Consider the following 20,122-nt stretch of genomic DNA (forward strand, 5'->3'; position numbering starts at 1 on the left):
CTTATTGTGTGGCTGCTAATTTATATTGTCTTTGTTAGGAGACAAGCAATTTCACATTTGATTTCCTTTAAGAAATCTTGGGCGAGTTCCTTAGATTCCCTTCCGTCATGGACTGGCTGGATGCAAAGGAGTGCTGGGAGGCACCAGGTAGGGAACCCCCAAGGGAAGAAGGCTCAGAGCCAGGGGGCTGGTGATGGGACGCCAATGAGGGGTCAGAGGAAGAAAAGGGAGAAGGCTGCAAGGGGGAGGTACCATACCAGGATCACAAAATCTGGGGAGGAGGCCCTGGAAAACCTTAAAAGACAAATCATTTTTGATTAGCTTGGAATGTTTTTGCAAAGCAAAGCAAAGCAATCAGAACGATCAGGGGCTTTGTTTATTCAGCTTTGCTTGGAACAGGTATTCTGCCTTGAGGCACAGGAGGTTGAGGAGATGATCCTGCAGGAGCCTCCTTCCAATTCGGTATGCAGCAGCAGTAGGGCATCGCTTAAGGGCATTATATTGTTACCTTAACATCTAGATAGGAGTCCCAGCTGCCAGAAAGAATCTTCAGTATGTCCTTGCAGCAGATTAGGCAGAGGAAGAAGGCAGAACGAATGCAGTTCAGATTTCCAGAAGCAGAGCAAGCAAGGAACGCAAATGTTGTGGTCCTCGGTGTTCCATTAAGCAACATTTCCATCCTTCCTTCCTTCTTTCTCTTTCAACTTATATCTCACATTCTAATTCAGGGCCCCTCCAGACCGGTGTTTTATTGTGAGTGTCCTCTGCAATGTGTTCAGGACACAACGACAGTACATCATAGTGGGGGATTTATTCTGCTTTCGTTTGTTCTGCAATGCTTCCCTGATGCTACCACATTGTTGCTGTGTGGAGGCACTATGGCGCAACAAAAGGAGAACCAAAATAAGTCAAAATATTTGTGGCATAAGAAGCTACAGGATTTCAGAAGGAAATCTACAGGATAGGCACTGATTGGAAATGAAGCAGCATGAGCATCATAATACCTCTGCAGGCGCCAACAGTATTGAAAGCAGGATTGTGTGTGACCTCCCTGATAGCATCATGAACACAAATCATTATGAATGGACAATAAAAAGGATGTTTGGAGGGGCCCTCAGAAGGAACAGAAGTGGCTACGGGCTCCTTCAGATAACTTGTTTATTTGGCATTCATCCTGATAGCTTGTGTTAAGCTTATGCAGAGGGGCTAGATCAAGGGCCAGCAAACTTTTTCAGCAGGGGCTCGGTCCACTGTCCCTCAGACTTTGTGGGGGGTCAGACTATATTTTTTTGGGGGAAAGAACAATTTCTTATGCCCCACAAATAACCCAGAGATGCATTTTAAATAAAAGCACACATTCTACTCATGTAAAAACACCAGGCAGGCCCCACAAATAACCCAGAGATGTATTTTAAATAAAAAGACACATTCTCATGTAAAAACACGCTGATTCCCGGACCGTCTGCAGGCCGGATTTAGAAGGCAATTGGGCCGGATCTGGCTCCTGGGCCTTAGTTGTTCTACCCATGAGCTAGATTATGTTTGGCCTCTGTTCAGCATATGTTCCGATTTGTTTGCAGGTCAGGTATATGACAGTAAATATTTGTCCTGCATCCCTCCTGATTTACTTGCAGGTGTTCATATGTAACCCCACATTTTTCAATGCATTTCCCTGTCATTTCCAAACTGTATAAAGTCCATTTCTTTTTAAAAGTGGATTTGTTGTGCTGGGGTAACAGAGCACTTTAATCCACTTGAACTGTGCAACTCTAAATTTGCAGTAGGTAGGTGCTTGAATCCCTCTTGCAAAAATAGTGACAGTAAAACAATAACCAATTTTCAAGAACACAAAACAGAAAAACAAATAGTAACAGAAGCCACTGACAATAGCAGACCCAACAAAGGAACCACATCAACAGGCAGATCAATAAAAGGTGGACATAAAATCCCCTGGAACAGAGAGAAAGGAAACTGAACCAGCAGTTAGATGACACCAAAGTCCTTTAGAGAAAAGACAGGTTCAAGCCAGGCACCTAAAATTTCAGCATGGGGTCACGTGGACCTCGGTGGAAAGGACATTCCTTAGTTGCTCGGTGGAAAGGACATTCCTTAGTTGCTCCTCGTGAATGGCTGGTGTACTAAATTGGGGGGGGGGGGGAGAGCAGGACCTAAGATGTTACATTGGGTGCATGGGAGGAGGAGGAACAGAAGACTATATGGTCCAAAAGGTATCCATGTATCAAGTCATGTAGGTTTTAAAGGTAAGAACTAGCACCTCAAATTGAACCTGGAAACCAGTAAGTAATCAGGGCAGAACAAACAGCAACAGACTGTGCCAACTGTCTGGCCCCAGACAACTTGCACCAGTTTTAAGTTTCCAGGTGTGTTAAGGGCAACCCCACACAGAGCACTTGACAGTAGTTCAATCTGGAGAGTGCTACAATATGAATGACTATGGCCAGCTCTAATTGTTACAGGAAATCACATCAGCCAAAGCTGGTAAAAATGTACTGCTACTCACTGCCCCAACGGACCATTCAATTCAAGTAGCACCTCAGGCTGTGAACTTGTGCAACCTCATTCAAAATGAACTGAACACCTATACCTGGATTATCAAATTCTCCCTCCCCCAGCCAACAATTGTCTTATCTAATCTGGATTAAGTTTCATCTTGTTTTGCTGCATAGTCCAGCATCTAAGAGCTGACAATGTTCAAGGTTTCCACTGCCTCCCTAGAGTGTGATCAAAAAAAGGCATGTAAAATAAAGCTAGATGTCATCACTTCATCTCATATCTGTGGCTAGTTTCACCCAGTGGTTTCAAATAGATGTTAGAGAGCAAGGGGTGAGGGGGTTAAGAAAAAGATGAAATTCTGTGATCTGTCATGATTCAGAAACCAAGGGGATGTCGGCTGTTTGGAGTATCTGGCATGCGAGTCTCCCACCCAACTACTTTGGATGTGCTCTGCTTTGTCTGGGAATTGACAAAAAAAATCAGCATTTGTGTTTGAGATGGATGAAATTAGGGTCACTCAATTAAACCGATTGGCGGAATACTTCTTCACACAACACTTACAGATTTTTCTATCAAAATATGTGGTGATTTAAAACTGGAGCAGATAAATAAATGGAGGGCGAGTCTACCAATGGCCATTAGCCATGACTGCTGAATAAAACCTCCATGTTCAGAGTATCTCTGAATATCAAATGCTAGGGACAAAAACAGGAGAGAGCTGTTAAGTTCATGCATTGCTCACAGGCTTCTTGGAAACATCTGTCCACTGGGAAACAGGATGGGCCATTGGTATGGTCAAGCACAGCAGCTACTCCTATCCTTATGAAAGACACTCAAGAAAATGGAAGCATGACTCCGCTTGGAGAGCACCTTCTCCCTATTTTTAGACTTCCTGGGGGTTGATAATCTTCTATTATTTCCACCTTCCATATAACACAAGGAAAACTAAATTTGCAAAGGAAACACAGCACAAAAATTTCCAGGAAATCAATGGAAGAGAAAAGTGAGTTGAACACACCTTTCTGGGAATCCCCAGCTATCTCCTGACCACCAAAAGACCACCCAACAGTGGCAACCTTATCAAATGACCATTCCCATGGCATCATAACAATCCTCAGTGACCTTCACGTCCCTTGTTAAGTGTAGTCGGACAGCTTCAGCTTCCCAACTGTAACGAAAGAAGGCTGGCATAACTTGATGGGCGTGAGCGGGTGTGTGGAGGCATCCTGCACTTGCAGTATTTCTATAGATACCGCACATAACTCCAGCCCTGAGCATGTGTGTTCTGGGTGACCTTGAAGTCAGCAGATCAGCAGGAGAAATTACGAAATTGAACCAAGCAAAGGAGGCCGGAAGAAAGCAGGGACACATCAGCAATCACACGGTGGGGCAAGCGGCGATTCCGTTGCACGTTTTGACCCGGGAGATGTAGGACAGTTTTGCAGTTAGCCCTCCGCAGATGGGGAAAGCTCTCTGGTCGAGCAGGATGCCTCCTCCTCAGTAACATTTAGAGCAGGTCAAGTAACAAACTCACCGTGTTGAAGTTGGGGAAGAGGTTGAGCTGGGGGGCCCCATTGAAGCGGAAGGTCAGGAAATGCTTGATGTCCAGCGGTGAATGCAGGGACCGTCCTGGGATGGGGAGCGATGTCAAGAGGGAGCTATTGTGGCTGGCTGGACCTAAGAGGCAAGAAGAGAAGGGAGATAAGAAATGCCATGAGTTTAAGAGGAAACAGAGTAGAATGAGAAGGAGACCTGCATACGCTGCATCATTCACAAATGGGGTGGTGCGAGAGAAGCACAAGTTTGCCATATAGTTTGCCATATATAGGGATAGTGGGTGGTGCTGTGGTCTAAGCCACTAAGTCTCTTCAGCTTGCCGATCGGAAGATTGGCGGTTCAAGTCCCTGCAACGGAGTGAGCTCCCGTTGCTCTGTCCCAAGCTACTGCCAACCTAACAGTTTGAAAGCACGCCAGTGCAAGTAGATAAATAGGTACCACCGCGGTGGGAAAGGCGTTTCTGTGCGCTCTGGTTTCCGTCATGGTGTCCCATTTCACCAGAAACGGTTTAGTCATGCTGGCCACATGACCCGGAAAGCTGTCTGCAGACGAACACCAGCTCCCTTGGCCTGAAAGTGAGATGAGCGCCACATCCCCATAGTCGTCCTTTACCTTTAGTTTGCCATATGAAATAAGTAAGCCCAATAAACGTATACGCACAGGAGAATAAGCTGCTCACTGCGTGTGATTTTTCTGTCATGCCATTTGTAATCACTTTCTGCTGTTGGCTACCTTGCAGATGCAAAAGATCCCACGTTCAACTCCTGGCACCTGATCTCTAGGAAAGGCTCTTGCCTGAAATCCTAAATAGCTCCTACCAGTCTCTGCACGCAATACTGAGCTAGGAGGACTGAGGGTCTGACTCAATGTAATTGATGCTGTGAGCCGCCATGAGATCTAAGGATGAAGGGTGGTTGCCAATTTAATAAATGAAATGGAAATAAATAAATAAATAAATTAAGACAGCGTCTTTTGTTCTGTGTTCACCTGGAATCACAGAACTGTAGAGATGGAAGGGACCCCAAGGGCCATCTAGTCCGAACGCCTGCAATACAGGAATCTCAAACAAAGCCTCCATGACTGTCAGGAAGTTCTTCCAGATGTTAGATGGAATCTCCTTTCTTGTCACTCGAAGCCATTGGTCCTGGTTCTAGCTTCCGGAGCAGGAAAAAACAAGCTTGCTCCATCTTCCATGTGACAGGCCTTTAAATACTTGGCTAAATGTTGGAGGGTATGGAATAGAACATCCCCAGGGCTATTTTTCAGCTGGAACTCACTGGAACTTAGTTCTGGCACCTTTGCCATTCTAAGAGAATGAGGGAGGTGTTAATAGACATCCCTATTTTCATTGGGGAGAAGGGGATGACAGAGGACGAGATGGTTGGATAGTTTTCTCGAAGCTACCAGCATGAGTTTGACCAAACTGCGAGAGGCAGTGGAAGACAGGAGTGCCTGGCATGCTCTGGTCCATGGGGTCACGAAGAGTCGGACACGACTAAACGACTAAACAACTAAACAACAACATTTTCATTGGAGAAATGTTGGAGGGTATGGAGTGAAGTGCGCCTTCAATTTTTAATTCAGAAAAAATGCCATTTTAGAAGTTTCAGAGACGCTGCTTTAAATTTTAATTTTACACAGTCTTGGCCATGCAGCAACCAGATTTTTGAAAGCAAGATTAGTGCAACCATACGGATGCTAATTGCTCGCCCTGTAACTGCCCACTTCTGCTGTCCTGCTAGCTACAGAGATGGAAAGTGATCACTTGGTGGATTACGTACTCTGTAAGGAAAGGAAAGCAATTAACTGCAAAGAATGTACTTCGCTGTCTTGGGTGGATATATACACAAACTATTCAAGCCACGCATCCAAAGAGAAAGTGTGAGCAGCTGCTTTCCCTTGCTCTTTTTAACTAGCATCTATTTGCATAACTGAAAAAGGCTAACATAATATCTTATTGCTTTTCCTTCTTCTAGGCTGGCCATACCCAGCTTCTTCTGTCTTCCCTTTAAACAGTTTTCTTTCTTAGATGCAGCGTGTCCTCCTTAAAAGTTTCTCTCTGAACCTTTCCCAGTATGTTGTTCCTTTGTAAAACACAAATTGTGGGTGACCTGCACCATAGAGAGGCCACTGCATACAAGGTAAACGCAACATATTTTTCTGCCCTAAAGGTCATTTAATTTTGCTGTCCTTGCCCCAACGTTCTGTTGCATTTGGCAAGGTGTGGGGGGCTCTCAAGGTCCTTCAAGGCCTTTCCTAATTCCTGCCCCTTTTCCAGCTTCCATACATATGAATAGAGCAGCAATTGCCAACCCTAAACCTCCAAAGGCATTCACTGGTCCCCTTGGGCACATTTATTTAATGGCAGGCATTGTGACTTCTACATTATTGTTACTGTGACTTTTATATTGGATCAGATTGTTACTATTAATGTTTGAGGTTTTATTATTATTTTTATGTGTGTTGGAAGCCACCCAGAATGGCTGGGGTATAAATAAAAAAATGTTGTTGTTGTTTCCTTTGCTTGCCGAGAGGCTTTTCTGAATTGGGGTGAATGGGTTGCTCAAACATGCTCTAAGTGTCTGATTGAGAGAGATGCACTTAAAGCAGAAAAAAGGGGAGAGATTTTAATTTTTTGCATTCTGTGCTTAGCTGAGTGAGAGAGGGAGGACAGAGAGAAAGAGATGTGTATTTTTCTTGGTACTAGAAAATACAGCTACAACACTTTGTGTATTTTGTGCAGTAGAGTGGGGAAATCAATGTTGTGTGATCTGCACAATCTGGACCAGCAGGACACAGCTGACTTCCATGGCAAGCTTGAAGTTGTCCCGGGGAGGAGGGAGAAGCAATTACTATACAGTGGTACCTCGGGTTAAGATCTTAATTTGTACTGGAGGTCTGTTCTTAACCTGAAACTGTTCTTAACCTGAAGTACCACTTTAGCTAATGGGGCCTCCTGCTGCCGCTGCACCGCCACTGCACGATTTCTGTTCTGATCCTGAAGCAAAGTTCTTAACCCAAGGTAATATTTCTGGGTTAGCAGAGTCTGTAACCTGAAGAGTATGTAACCCAAGGTACCACTGTACTTCTAATTTTGTGTTATGCCACGGTAGCCATTTTGTGACTGGCGCCCACTCTCTCAAAATTCAAAATGTGCCTTCTGGTCCAAGACCCCTTGAATGGAAGGGAAGGGATTGCAATTTAGGAAAACTATTCAGAGGCCAGTCACATCTATCCACAAGGCCAGCACAGTCTGGGTTGGGGAGGAGAGATCACATCTCAAGGGTTTCCCAAGCTTCACTGTAGCTCCCTTTTTCCTGCTCCATACAAACTTTCTTATTACTACCACTTCTTAATGCTTACATCCTACCCTTCCTCCCATAGGAGCCCAGTGTAGCTAACAACAACCTCCATGATACACAATCAACATAAAAAATAGTAACTATAATAAACATTAGCCTATATCAACAATAAAAAAAGAATGGGGGAAAAAGATAATTTGACTCTTCAGCTTTACCACAGTTTATCCGCAAACAGTGTTTTCAGTTTTTGTTTAAATGATAAGAACCTGTAGGACAACTTCATCTGCTTCTGAATACCAGTTGCTGGAAACCACAGGAGGGGAGACTGCTCTTGTGCTCAGGTCCTGCTTAAAAATCTCCCACAGGCATCTTGGTTGGTCACAGTAAGAACAGATGCTGGACTACATGGGCCACTGTTCTGATCCATCGGGCTCGGTTCCTATGTGCTGAGTTTGGGGCCAAGCCAGGTAGAAGTGAGTCTACTCAGGTAGGAGCGTAAGTATGCCTCAGGTCTCTAGGTCCAGTGTGGTGATTATGAGCCATAGGGTCAAAACGTGTTTGGCCATATTACATTATGTTTTATGGAGTCAAGCAATTTGCAGTAATGTAACAACGACGAGGGTGGCGCGGTGGGTTAAACCACAGAGCCTAGGACTTGCCGATCGCATGGTCGGCGGTTCGAATCCCCGCGGCGGGGTGAGCTCCCGTCTTTCGGTCCCAGCTCCTGCCCACCTAGAAGTTCGAAAGTACCCCTAAGTGCAAGTAGATAAATAGGTACCGCTTTATAGCGGGAAGGTAAACGGCGTTTCCGTGTGCTGCGCTGGTGCTGGCTAACCAGAGCAGCTTCGTCACACTGGCCACGTGACCCGGAAAGTGTCTCCAGACAGCGCTGGCCCCCGGCCTCTTAAGTGAGATGGGCGCACAACCCTAGAGTCGGACACGACTGGCGCGTACGGGGAGGGGTACCTTTACCTTTACCTTTAATGTAACAACAACAAAAAATGTTGAACAGCGACAGCCTGCGGCCTCATACAGGAACTCCTCTGACCAGGAAATAGGAGATCTCACCACGTTCAGGTTTCTAGTAGTAAGTTTCCAGCTTCTGACAGGAGAAATGCTCAAGCTGCAACCCTCCACAGGAACTGGGGAAATTGGGAAATTGGTGCACTAACCTGGGTGGACCCATGGCAGTTTCCCTTAAAATGCAAACTATGGTGTTTGAGAGGTGATTTTACTCAAGGCCATGATTGGGGGATGGAGGGGTTTCTCTTCCCCACACCCTACAGTCCCAAAACTGCTCAGGGTTTCCTCATACCCACTGTTTACATAACAGAAACCATGCAGATGAATGTATAGTTTGGCCTTCAGTCCTCCTCCTGGCCTGAATACTCTCTGTTCAAATTCCACCCGTGTAAGGCCTGAATCTGAGATTTCCCAGTGCAAACATGGATTAAATGGCTTAACTGAGCTACGAAGAAGGCATCTTGATGGCATCTATCTTCTCTTCTCCCTCCCTCCCACTTTTGGCTAACAAAGGATTGTAGCAAACGTCAATTCTGCTCAGAGTAGCCCCACTGAAATTTAGGGGCACGACCAACTTAGGTCCTTTAACGTTAATGGGTTCACTTGAATACAACTCAAGATGACAAGATTGAAATATGGGGCTCAACTGCGTAGGGGACCAACACTATAAGACAGTAGGGTTTCCAGGCACAGGGTAGCATGTATAGCCCCTTATACCTCTAATGCTGGGTATATCACGTTCGTTTCTGCAAATAACATCTGCCACCGACTCCTATGGTGGTGGGGGTGTAATGCACAAGAGATATTGGCAGCACTATTCAAGTGAAGGCAGAGCACGTGAAATACTGAGAGTAATGCAGGGCACCCTTCAGCGATCCTTGCAATCTACAGTCCCTTCTTCTTTCAATACACAGCTTCTATCATGACTGGCAATAAAACACTTCAAAGCATACGCTCTGCCTTTCCCACCAGTTGATGGCTCTGTTCTTCACCCCCTAATTCTATAGGTAGGTGAATTCTTCTGTTATTTATTTAACTTTATTTTCCAGTGTTAAACCAGAAGGAGTAGGAAGAGAATGGATCAAAGACCATAATATTTTTTTTAAAAAATAAAAATCTCAGTGTGCACATTTTTCTACAGATTGTAGTGTAACGGGCCCAAAGATGCCTGGAAGGCACAAGCGGCCTCTTTCTAGCAGATTGGACAAATTTGTTCCCGTCTTTGTAGAGGGAGCTGCTCCCCGAACCAGCTCTGACTCCAGGGGGGTAAACTACAGCTTGCTTCGTCAGGCATGTACTGATCAAATTAATACCAAAGTCACCCAGAAGGGAAATCTGGAGAACAGCAGGCAACAACTCCCCCCCCCAAAAAAAAATATTGTTTCTCATTTATTCGTTTTAAAGTGACAAACAAGTATGTAATAATTTGTTATATATTACCTCACCCACCTCAACTGCCCGTCCAAGGTTATCCCCTGTCCTTTTGGTCCTCCCAACTGGCTTGTGAGGCAGTGATGGGCTGAGAGATACTGAGCGGCCTAAGCTCAAGGGAGAAAGGTCTCTTCAGCATTAGTCCAACTCCAATCCCAACACACTAACCTGGCTCTCCCACACAATAAAGCAGAATACTAGCTAGAAGTGAATGTATACATAATTACTGTATTTTTCCAAGTATAAGACTATGCTTGTTTGTTTGTTTTTTAACCAAAAAACAGGTTTTGAATTGGGGCTCACCTTATACACGGGTAGTGCTGAGGGGTGTTTTCTTAATTCGGAGTCCCCCAAAATAGGGGGCGTCTTATACATGGGGGGCATCTTATACACGTAAAAATATGGCATATTGTAAGGTTTGGAAGGAAATTTCTGCCTAACACCATTGACTAAAGCAAATCTCTAGGGTGGGACTACCATTACTTACATAGTTTGTGGAACATGTGTTTTGTTTTGTTTTACTTTTTCAATTTTAAAAACTTTATTGTTCTAGCCAAAGGCCATGATAAACCTGCAGTAACAGTTCAGTCTTACCTTGGAAATTGAACGGAATCCATTCCGGAAGTCTGTTTGACTTCCAAAATGTTTGACTTCCAAGGAGCGGCTTCCGATTGGCTGCAGGAAGCTGCATAAGCCACACCCGACGTTTGGCTTCCGAAAATCATTCAAAAACTGGAACAATCCCTTCCAGTTTCCGATCATTCAGGAGCTGAAACATTTGAGTTTACAGGTGTTCGGCTTCTGAGGTTCCACTGTACTGATAAAACATTTTAAAGCACCAGTAGTACCACTATTTAAACCTACTCTGACCCGCATTTCTGTGTTACTGTATAGCACTTGGATCAATAGAAGAAGTCTGAAGTCGGACAAGCTTTCAATTCTAGTAACAGCTCTCTGTTGGCAAACATGAATTAGAGAGCAAAATTTATACCATACATCTGGATCCTGAAAGGTTAGTTCGATGCTGTCTCTCTGGTCGCAATTAAACAGGTATTTACAACGTAAACCATTTCCTAAATCCAGGGAAGCCCCTACAATGGCTTGAATTCCTGCTTGCAGTTCAGATTCTGCTTTCATTATTCTGTTGGATTTCTTCACTGGTCAGTTATAAATGACCACGTGTACAACATCTGGGGATGTCTTTCTAGAAGAATCATAATGGGAATTTGGACTTTCCCCCTGCAGCGTGCCTGTGCATCCGCCACCAAAATTTGTCCCCCACATTTACTGACGTCACACGTACACACCATGCAGTGTGCCTCTGCCAACACAATTTGTGGTGCCTGGTCCCGTCATGGGCAATTTTCTGGGTGGTTGGGCACCCAGGAGTCAGTGCCTATGTCCCTAATGTAAATATTCACTCACCCCATCTTCCCTAGCTGGGGGGGATGCCATTTTGTGGTTCGCCTAAGCCAGGGATAGCAAACTTTTTCAGCAGGGGGCTGGTCCACTGTCCCTCAGACCTTGTGGGCGGCCGGACTATATTTTGGAGAAAAAAATGAACACATTCCTATGCCCCACAAATAACCCAGAGATGCATTTTAAATAAAAAGACACATTCTACTCATGTAAAAACACGCTGATTCCCAGGCCGGGTTTAGAAGGTGACTGGGCCAGATCCGGCCCCCGGGCCTTAGTTTGCCTACCCATGGCCTAAGGTGCCAAAATGTCTTTGTCTGGCCCTACTCCACCATGGCAACCTACTTAGGAGCTCCTTGTTCTCTGTATCTTGTCACCTGCTTCTGATCACTCTCTGATCTCTTTGGCTATCGCCCAGCATCCCACAGGCTCTCCACAACACGGCAGAGGTGGCAATGCTCGACCAAAAATTTTCCAAGTCAGAGACTCACCAAACAGCAAATCCAGCACTTTGCATAACTCCTTGCCTGCTTCCCAGTGTTAACAAATGTAGAATTATGGGAAATGAAGCATGCATACGCAAAACCTTGCTCAATTTGCACAATTCATAAAAGCCAGAGGCTTCTGATCTTCTTGTCCTGGAATCTACGGTGACACATGTCTTTTCCTGTCTCCATGTTTAAGTACAGCTCCAAACTCCTTTCTTCATCGTTCCATGAGGAATTGGGAGGTGGAAACGGGGACCACAAAATCCCACATTCTGCAAGTTCTATCAAAGCACCCAAAACGTAGTTGGTAATAAAGCAAATTCAATCTGGGAGGAGTACCCATGTGCATAATTTAGTTCAATGCAGTGGCTGAATTAGAAATGTTATTGCAGGATTCCTGAACCACACAAAACAAAGTTATTGTATTCCTCCACCAGTGATGTGCTGTTCCTTTTTGGATGCCCACTCAAAGCTTTTTCTGTTGTCTTCCTTTGTATGTAAATATGTAAGCAAGCGACACTTATCACTGTCACTGAGATCATCTTTCAGTGTAGGCAGGCGAAAGGAATTCAATTTTTTTTATTTTATTAAAACAAATCCTATTACATTTCTGATGGTTAGGACCAGGTGTCAGTAAACTTTTTCAGCAGGGGGCCAGACCCTCAGACCTTGTAGGAGGCCAGACTATATTTTGAAGGGGGGGGGATGAATTCTTATGCCCTACAAATAACCCAAAGATGGAGCCAGAAGATCAAACCTATCCATTCTGAAGGAATTCAGCCCTGAGTGCTCACTGGAAGGACAGATCCTGAAGCTGAGGCTCCAGTACTTGGGCCACCTCATGAGAAGAGAAGACTCCCTGGAAAAGACCCTGATGTTGGGAAAGATGGAGGGCACAAGGAGAAGGGGACGACAGAGGACAAGATGGTTGGATAGTGTTCTCGAAGCTACCAGCATGAGTTTGACCAAACTGTGGGAGGCAGTGGAAGACAGGAGTGCCTGGCGTGCTCTGGTCCATGAGGTCACCAGGAGTCGGACACAGCTAAACGACTAAACAACAACAACATTTTCATCAGAGAAATGTTGGAGGGTATGGAGTGAAGTGTGCCCTCAATTTTTAATTCAGAAAAAGGCCATTTTAGAAGTTTCAGAGACGCTGCTTTAAATTTTAATTTTACACAACAACAAATAACCCAGAGATGCATTTTAAATAAAAGCACACATTCTACTCATGTAAAAACACCAGGCAGGCCCCACAAATAACCCAGAGATGCATTTTAAATAAAAGAATACATTCTACTCAAGTAAAAACACGCTGATTTCTGGACCGTCCACAGGCAGGATTTAGAAGGTGACTGGGCCGGATCCAGCCCCCGGGCCTTAGTTTGCCTACCCATCATTAGGACACTGGCACTGTAACAACATCCCTCTCTCTCTCTCTCTTACAGAATTATGGTGCAAAGTTTTTATGATGGAAAAATCTAACAGGAGTGCTAGAGGACAGGCTACTTTATAGCATGTCTGCAGCAAGTTTTAAACCTGGAGCCTAAGAGATACTAGGCATGCATTCAGCCTGTATGCCACCAAAAAGCTCTAGCTGGAGTATAGGGTAACAAGCCAAACCAGCAAATGAGGCACTTGGAGAGCAATAGGCCAAATTAGGCCAGGTGGTAAGGCTGATCTCTGTGAAAGCTTTCAGTTCAGATTTATCTAGTCTGGGCTATATGAGGACTCGCCTGCTACTCCTATTTCTTCCAACAGATCAACCTCGCCTTATGTCACTACACTCAATTTTGCCTTGTTTCCAGGACCTTGCCTCCTGTCATGAGACCCAGCTCTGACATCCTTCCCCATGTCGTTAATAGGGAGCGATTTCTCTGTGATGAGGATATTAGTGTGGCTGGATGAAGCCCAACTAAAAAGATAAAATCGCTCTCCTAGGGGACTTGGACAATTTGGGGAGAACCTGTTCTTGTCATCTAGAATATTGCAATCTACATGGCATTATCTTGCTTGCCTCTTTTCGTTGCTCTTACAATCCTGCAGTCTGGATGAAGCACCTCAGTTTTCTTTCTGTGTATTTATCAGGCAGATGATGATCCCCTTCTTTCATAATACCAGCACCAGGGGGCATTCAACGAAGCTGAATTCCAGGAAGATTCAGGACAGACAAAGCAAAATACCGTATTTTTTGCACCATAACACTCACTTTTTTCCTCCTAGAAAGTAAGGGGAAATGTCCATGCGTGTTATGGAGGGTATGCCTACGGGTGGCATGCCTATGGATTTTCCTCCTCTAAAAATTACGTGCGTGTTATGGTCGGGTGCGTGTTATAGAGCGAAAAATACGGTACTTCTCCACACAGCGCATGACTGAACTATGGAATTCACTTTCTCAGGATGTGTTAATGGGTATCAATTCGGAAGCCTTTTCAAAAAGTATTAGACCAATTCACTGAGGGTGGAGTTATGTCTGTTATACTTCCACTGTCACAGGCAGTAGGCCTTTATATATTTGTTGGGGAGAGTATTGTTGCACCTCAGGTCTTGCTTGTGGGTACCTGGTGGGCCACTATGAGAGAACAGGATGCTGGGCTAGAAGGCCATTTGTCCTAATCCAACAGGATTCTCCTAATGTTCTTATTAAAAAGGGTTCAAGAGTGCTACTTCTTCCTTAATTCCAGCTCAGTAGCCATACTCAAGGCTCTGCCCACCTCACTTTTTTTGGGTAGTGTAAGGAACCTGCCTCCTCTACTCCTCCTCCAAGTGTCCCCATTTTCCAGGAGGAACAGTCCTGGATTTACAGAAGCCGTCCTGGTTTCTGATTCGATCCCAAAATGTCTTGCTTTTCCTTAGGATTTCCCTACTTTCATCAGAGAAATGTTAGAGGGCGTGGAGTTACGCGACCCCTGAGCCAAGGAGATAAGTAACTAGACAACCTTTAGAAGACATCTGAAGGCAGCCCTGTATAGGGAAGTTTTTTTAATGTTTTCTGATGCTTTAAATATGTTGGGAGCCACCCAGAGTGGCTGGGGCAACCCAGTCAGATGGGTGGGGTATTATAACAACAACAACAACAACAACAACAGAATAGGATGTCCCTATTTGTTGCAACTCCCACCTGGGAACCAATGTCGCCGCTGTGGAAGGACGTGTGGATCCAGAATTGGCCTCCACAGTCACTTACGGACTCATTTTTAAAACCGTGTTTATGGAAGACAATCTTACTCAGCTACGAGTGATTGCCAAAGAAGAAGATCCCTTCCCTTCCTCACCCCTCCTCTCCAGGTTTTGTTTTCTTCAGGTATCCCTTTTCCCTTCAGCCCCAATACCCAACCATCCCAATCCAATGCAGTATCGCTGACTCTCTCCACCCTTTTCCTCCTCTGACTCACTCGTCTGCCTGCCATCCAGTCCCAGAGAAGTGTTTATATTATATTCCCTTAGGGTGTGCAGAATACTAATACTTATTTATTTATTTATTTATTTATTTATTTATTTATACATACATACATACATACATACATACATACCCCACCCATCTGGCTGGGTTTCCCTAGCCATTCTGGGCAGCTTCCAACAAAATATTAAAATACAATAGTCTGTTAAACATTAAAAGCTTCCCTAAACAGGGCTGCCTTTAGATGTCTTCTAAAAGTCTGGTAGTTGTTCTCTGTGACAGCTGGTGGGAGGACGTTCCACAGGGTGGGTGCCACTACTGAGAAGGCCCTCTTTCTGGTTCCCTGTAACTTAACTTCTCGCAGCGAGGGAACCACCAGAAGGCCCTCGGCGCTGGACCTCAGTATCCAGGCAGAACGATGGGGGTGGAGACGCTCCTTCAGGTATACTGGATCAAGGCCGTTTAGGGCTTTCAAGGTCAGCACCAACACTTTGAATTGTGCTCGGAAATGTACTGGGAGCCAATGTAGATCTTTCAAGACCAGTGTTATGTGGTCTTGGCCACCACTCCCAGTCACCAGTCTAGCTGCCGCATTCACATGTCATCCACATGTCAGCAGCACTACATCACGTCTACTGTGTCCATTTGTGTTCTGCCAAATTGGTTGCCACGTGGAGCTGTCAAGGAGCTACATGCTTTCCCAACGTTAGCACTGGTAACATATAGAACCCAGCAGTGGTGAGGAGGCAGAGCCTTTATTGTTAATGCCTCCCATTTTCTATGTGACAAAAGTCTATTAGAAAAGGGGAGATAACCCTGCCCACTACATAAGATGCATTCCTTTTACCTTCGCAGTTGCCATTCACTTCTACGTCAAAATGCAATCTACCATACTTACTCGAGTCTAATGAGGCATCGAATCTAATGCGCACCTAATTTTCAGAACCTTGAAACCAAAAAAAGTATCTACTGGCGAAATGTGAAGGTGCCATTGAATCAAATGCGCATCTCAATTTTCGTAACGTAATTTGGCCAAAAAGGGTGAGCATTAGATTCAAGTAAATACGGTATATTCTTGCAGTAAGTGCAAAATTTTACATTTGGATGCAATCACTGTATTCATTTTTAGAATGATTACAGCACACGTCTTGCTTCCTCAAAACATGAGTGTTTACTATTTTGAACTCCAGCACATGTTAGCAAGGTCACGAGATTCAGTCCTAGTTCCCAATAAATCAGACTATAAGACATATGTGTCTAATGAGTAAGAATTAAGTACATATACTACACAAACTAGAAAACGTTAGACATCCAGACGTAATGAATAGCTTAGTTATTCAGTAACATGTGCTTGGAGGGTAGATTTGATTGGATAGTGCACCAACGATATGGAATGAACTCTGTCTACTTCTCAGGATAGGCTGCTGACCTCAAAGTTAGCTACTTCAACAAGAAGGGGGACTAGAATTCAGTAAAATTCAACTTGATTCCATTGATGCCAGACTCATTCAAGACTGAAGGTATATTTGTCACCTATAATGGGCTGACTTCAGATGGCAAATTAGAATAGCAACAATGACTGTATTGTCATCAGTTGCTGCTGCTGTGAACAAGATTCTTATCCTCCATTTTGGTTTCACACAGAAATGTGTCAGACTTACTGCAGCACCACCTTCTATGCCCTTTTGATCCAGTATGCCCTGATGGCAAACTTTTCCATCCACTATTTTCACACATGTATGTACTGTATAGGGACGCAGATGGGGCTGTCCACAGAGCCTAGGACTTGCCGATCAGAAGGTCGGCGGTTCGAATCCCCACGACGGGGTGAGCTCCCGTTGCTCAGTCCCAGCTCCTGCCAACCTAGCAGTTCGAAAGCACATCAAACTGCAAGTAGATAAATGGGTACCGCTCTGGCGAGAAGGTAAATGGCGTTTCCATGCGCTGCTCTTATGCGGCTTAGTCATGCTGGCCACATGACCTGGAAGCTGTACGCCGGCTCCCTCGGTCAATAAAGCGAGATGAGCACACAACCCCAGAGTCAGCCACGACTGGACCTAATGGTCAGGGGTCCCTTTACCTTATGTACTGTATAGGGACAGGAGTGTGCATTGCACACATAACATGTTTCAACTTAGGACCGAATGGGCTCTAGTCCACAAAAACTCAGGCTGCAAAAACACGTTAAGCTTTTAAGGTGCCACCAGACTCTTATTGTTCCTTCTTCACAATGTGATGAGGAAGTGACCAACACTTTTCCAATTGCCCTGGAGGAAGAATTGAATATATTAAATAAACAGAACAAGCCATTCTGCCTGTGGGCATGGCTGTTGGGTGATTCTCTACTTCCCATTTCTAGGTCTCATTCAAAACAAGGTTAACCTTTTGGGTTATTTTTCAAGCAGGCCTGTGCTTCTTAGCCTGTCCTCTCCTCTCTCTCTCCCCGACTGCAATTTCTTGTCAGCGATATTCCAATGCAGCAGCTGTGGGATGTATTTTTAGCAGTTAATTTAGACACTCAATTAAAAGGATTTGCCTCAACAAGAACGGTGAGGTCTTCAGAGACCTGGATAGAATGACACAATCTTAGTGGAGACGAGCCATTTCCTTGCTCGGCTTCAAAGAAGGAAGGAGCCTGCTGGGTAAGGAGGTTGATATTAGTAGGAACCATCCTTTTCTCCGATTATTGCAAGCTGAGCCCGATGGCAGATGAAAGGGAACGAGGCCAGGTGTGAGCACTGCACTGGTGCTTGGACTGATATTCTGCTCCAGGAAGACTCAGGGTGGGATCCGGAGATCCTCTTGTGGGAGAAATTGGTGGGCAGTGATTTTCCCACCCTCTCCTTTCCTTGGCAGCTTCCCACATGCCCCTTCAAAGGCTCCCCCTGCTGCCATTGACATCTTTCTGCAGGGCCTGCAAGACAGAGTTGTTCCACCAGGCCTTTGGCCAAGGCACAGCCTGACCCCCTCCTTTGGTAATCCTCACAGAACTCTAGCCCAATGGTTGCCATTAATTTGATTTTGAATTGATTTTAAAATGAATTGATTTTAGAATGCTGTATTACTTTTACTGTTGTTAACCACCCTGAGCTCGGCTTCGGCTGGGGAGGGCGGGATATAAATAAATAAATAAATAGTAATAATTATTAAAGCTGGAGCAGAGTATACTGACTTGGATCTATAGATTAACATACAGAAGGGAGTGAGCTGAAGGTGATCTTCCCAACCATGGTAGCTACCGAGAAAGGCTCTCCAAACAGTTTCGGGGGGGACCCTGTTTAATGGGGTGCACCAAGGCATGGGGGCTGAAGGGGAACATAGCTGGCAAATCAGATGGCTGCTCCTGTGAACGGCCTCCACCCAATTTTCTAGAATCTCCCCCCGTTCCCCAGCACTAAAGCCCACCCCCACCCCATTCATGTTGCCTTGTTTTTGGAGTGTCCTTGTGCTGGCCCCGGGGGGAAGGTTACCGTTGGCGTAGTCAAAGTCCGGTCCTGGGTCACTAGCCTGGAAACAGTTCACAAGGAGCGGGGCGAGGTCCGAAGCTGGAAGCCCGGCGGGGACAGGAACAGTGGAGGGTCAGGTCTGGGTCCGGGCAGGAACAGGTACTCAACAACAACGTTGCTCCCGCAACCTGGGGCCGGGCTGACTGGCCTTTATCTTCTCTGAGGCCAGGGGCGGTCCCGGCCCCCAGGAGACCCGCCTCTCCTGGCCTTAAGGCGAGCACTCCTCCTGGGAGAAACCAGTTCCCTTCGCCTCTCTACCATGAGCCTCTGCAGTTCAGGAGAGGCCGAAGGGTTACTGGGCCCAGGGGGAGACTCAACTGCAGGCACTGAGTCCTCAACCACCTCCGGAGCCAGAGTGGACTCACCTGGTGCCTGCTCCTGAGGATCCGGCACAGGTGCAGGCGCTTCAGAATCAAGGCCCTGCCCCAGTTCAGCCGGCCCTGGAAGCGGGGACTCCTGTGCAGGCTGGGAGTCCTCCGGTGCAGCCTCTGAATCGGATTCCCAGGCCATCACAGTCCTCTTTAGTGTTGCTCACCAGGTGGCAACTGTTTTGCATGGGTGGGAGGTGTTGCTTGCTTTTTCTTTGTAAGAGCAGAAGACTTTTAAATTTTTTGCCCAGCATGCTTCATAACTGGATTTACAGTTTTATTGAATTTTATTAATTGAATGGCTGCAACTCCTGTGATTTTAGGGCTGGTGTTTATTTGCCTCCAGACCACCAGCTTTCACAGGCAATAGATGTGTCATTCTAAGCTGTGTCATTCTCTTCCCACCCCCTCCTCCCACCTCCAGAGAAGAGAATCATTGTTCTTTCCCTCCCAGGTAGGCGAAGGTTGCTTGGAGAGTGATGGGGTGCCTCTTCTTCTCAGCTGCATCCTGGAAACACACAAATGCCCACACAAACACAAACTCATACACCATCTTTCTATTGGGGGCAGCACACCACAGCTTCTGCTAAACCATCTGAGGATCCTTGGCCATCATACTGGCCCCAAAACCTCCTGGACCATGCACGACGCTTCCTCCCTGTGGGCAACGTTCTCAAGCCATCCCCTTTGAGCCAAAGTCTTGACTGCCTACACTGGCATGCCCCACAAAGAAAGGGGCTGGAATGGCAGAAAAAGGACAGGAAATAGCATGGTGGGATTTGCAACATGAATGGCAAGAGGTTAGGTTAGAAGAAGAGGAGGAGTTTGGATTTGATATCCCGCTTTATCACTACCCAAAGGAGTCTCAAAGCGGCTAACATTCTCCTTTCCCTTCCTCTCCCACAACAAACACTCTGTGAGGTGAGTGGGGCTGAGAGACTTCAGAGAAGTGTGACTAGCTCAAAGTCACCCAGCAGCTGCATGTGGAGGAGCGGAGACGCGAACCCAGTTCACCAGATTACGAGTCTACCGCTCTTAACCACTACACCACACTGGTTATCCTCTTCCCTATTCGTGTTCTGCTGGCAACTGAAGACATCTCTCTTTAAGCAAG

The 20,122-nt window shown here is 45.6% G+C and overlaps 1 protein-coding gene and 1 long non-coding RNA gene across 9 annotated transcripts in view; one reads left to right on the forward strand and one right to left on the reverse strand.

Moving 5' to 3' along the window:
* LOC309354443 overlaps positions 1-20,122 on the forward strand; it is a 609,149-nt gene that overhangs the window by 200,533 nt on the left and 388,494 nt on the right. The gene's annotated exons all lie outside the window — the stretch shown is intronic.
* The window catches only part of ZNF385C (zinc finger protein 385C), a 156,118-nt gene that overhangs the window by 21,819 nt on the left and 114,177 nt on the right, over positions 1-20,122 (reverse strand). For all 8 annotated transcript variants that reach the window (XM_081884048.1, XM_081884049.1, XM_081884047.1 and 5 more), the window contains one exon: positions 4,049-4,191. In XM_081884048.1, the coding sequence (XP_081740174.1) occupies positions 4,049-4,191 (143 nt within the window). The remainder of the gene's footprint in view (positions 1-4,048; positions 4,192-20,122) is intronic.

Source organism: Podarcis melisellensis (assembly GCF_964234715.1).
Source record: "Podarcis melisellensis genome assembly, chromosome: 13".
In the NCBI taxonomy this organism is placed as follows: Eukaryota; Metazoa; Chordata; class Lepidosauria; order Squamata; family Lacertidae; genus Podarcis; species Podarcis melisellensis.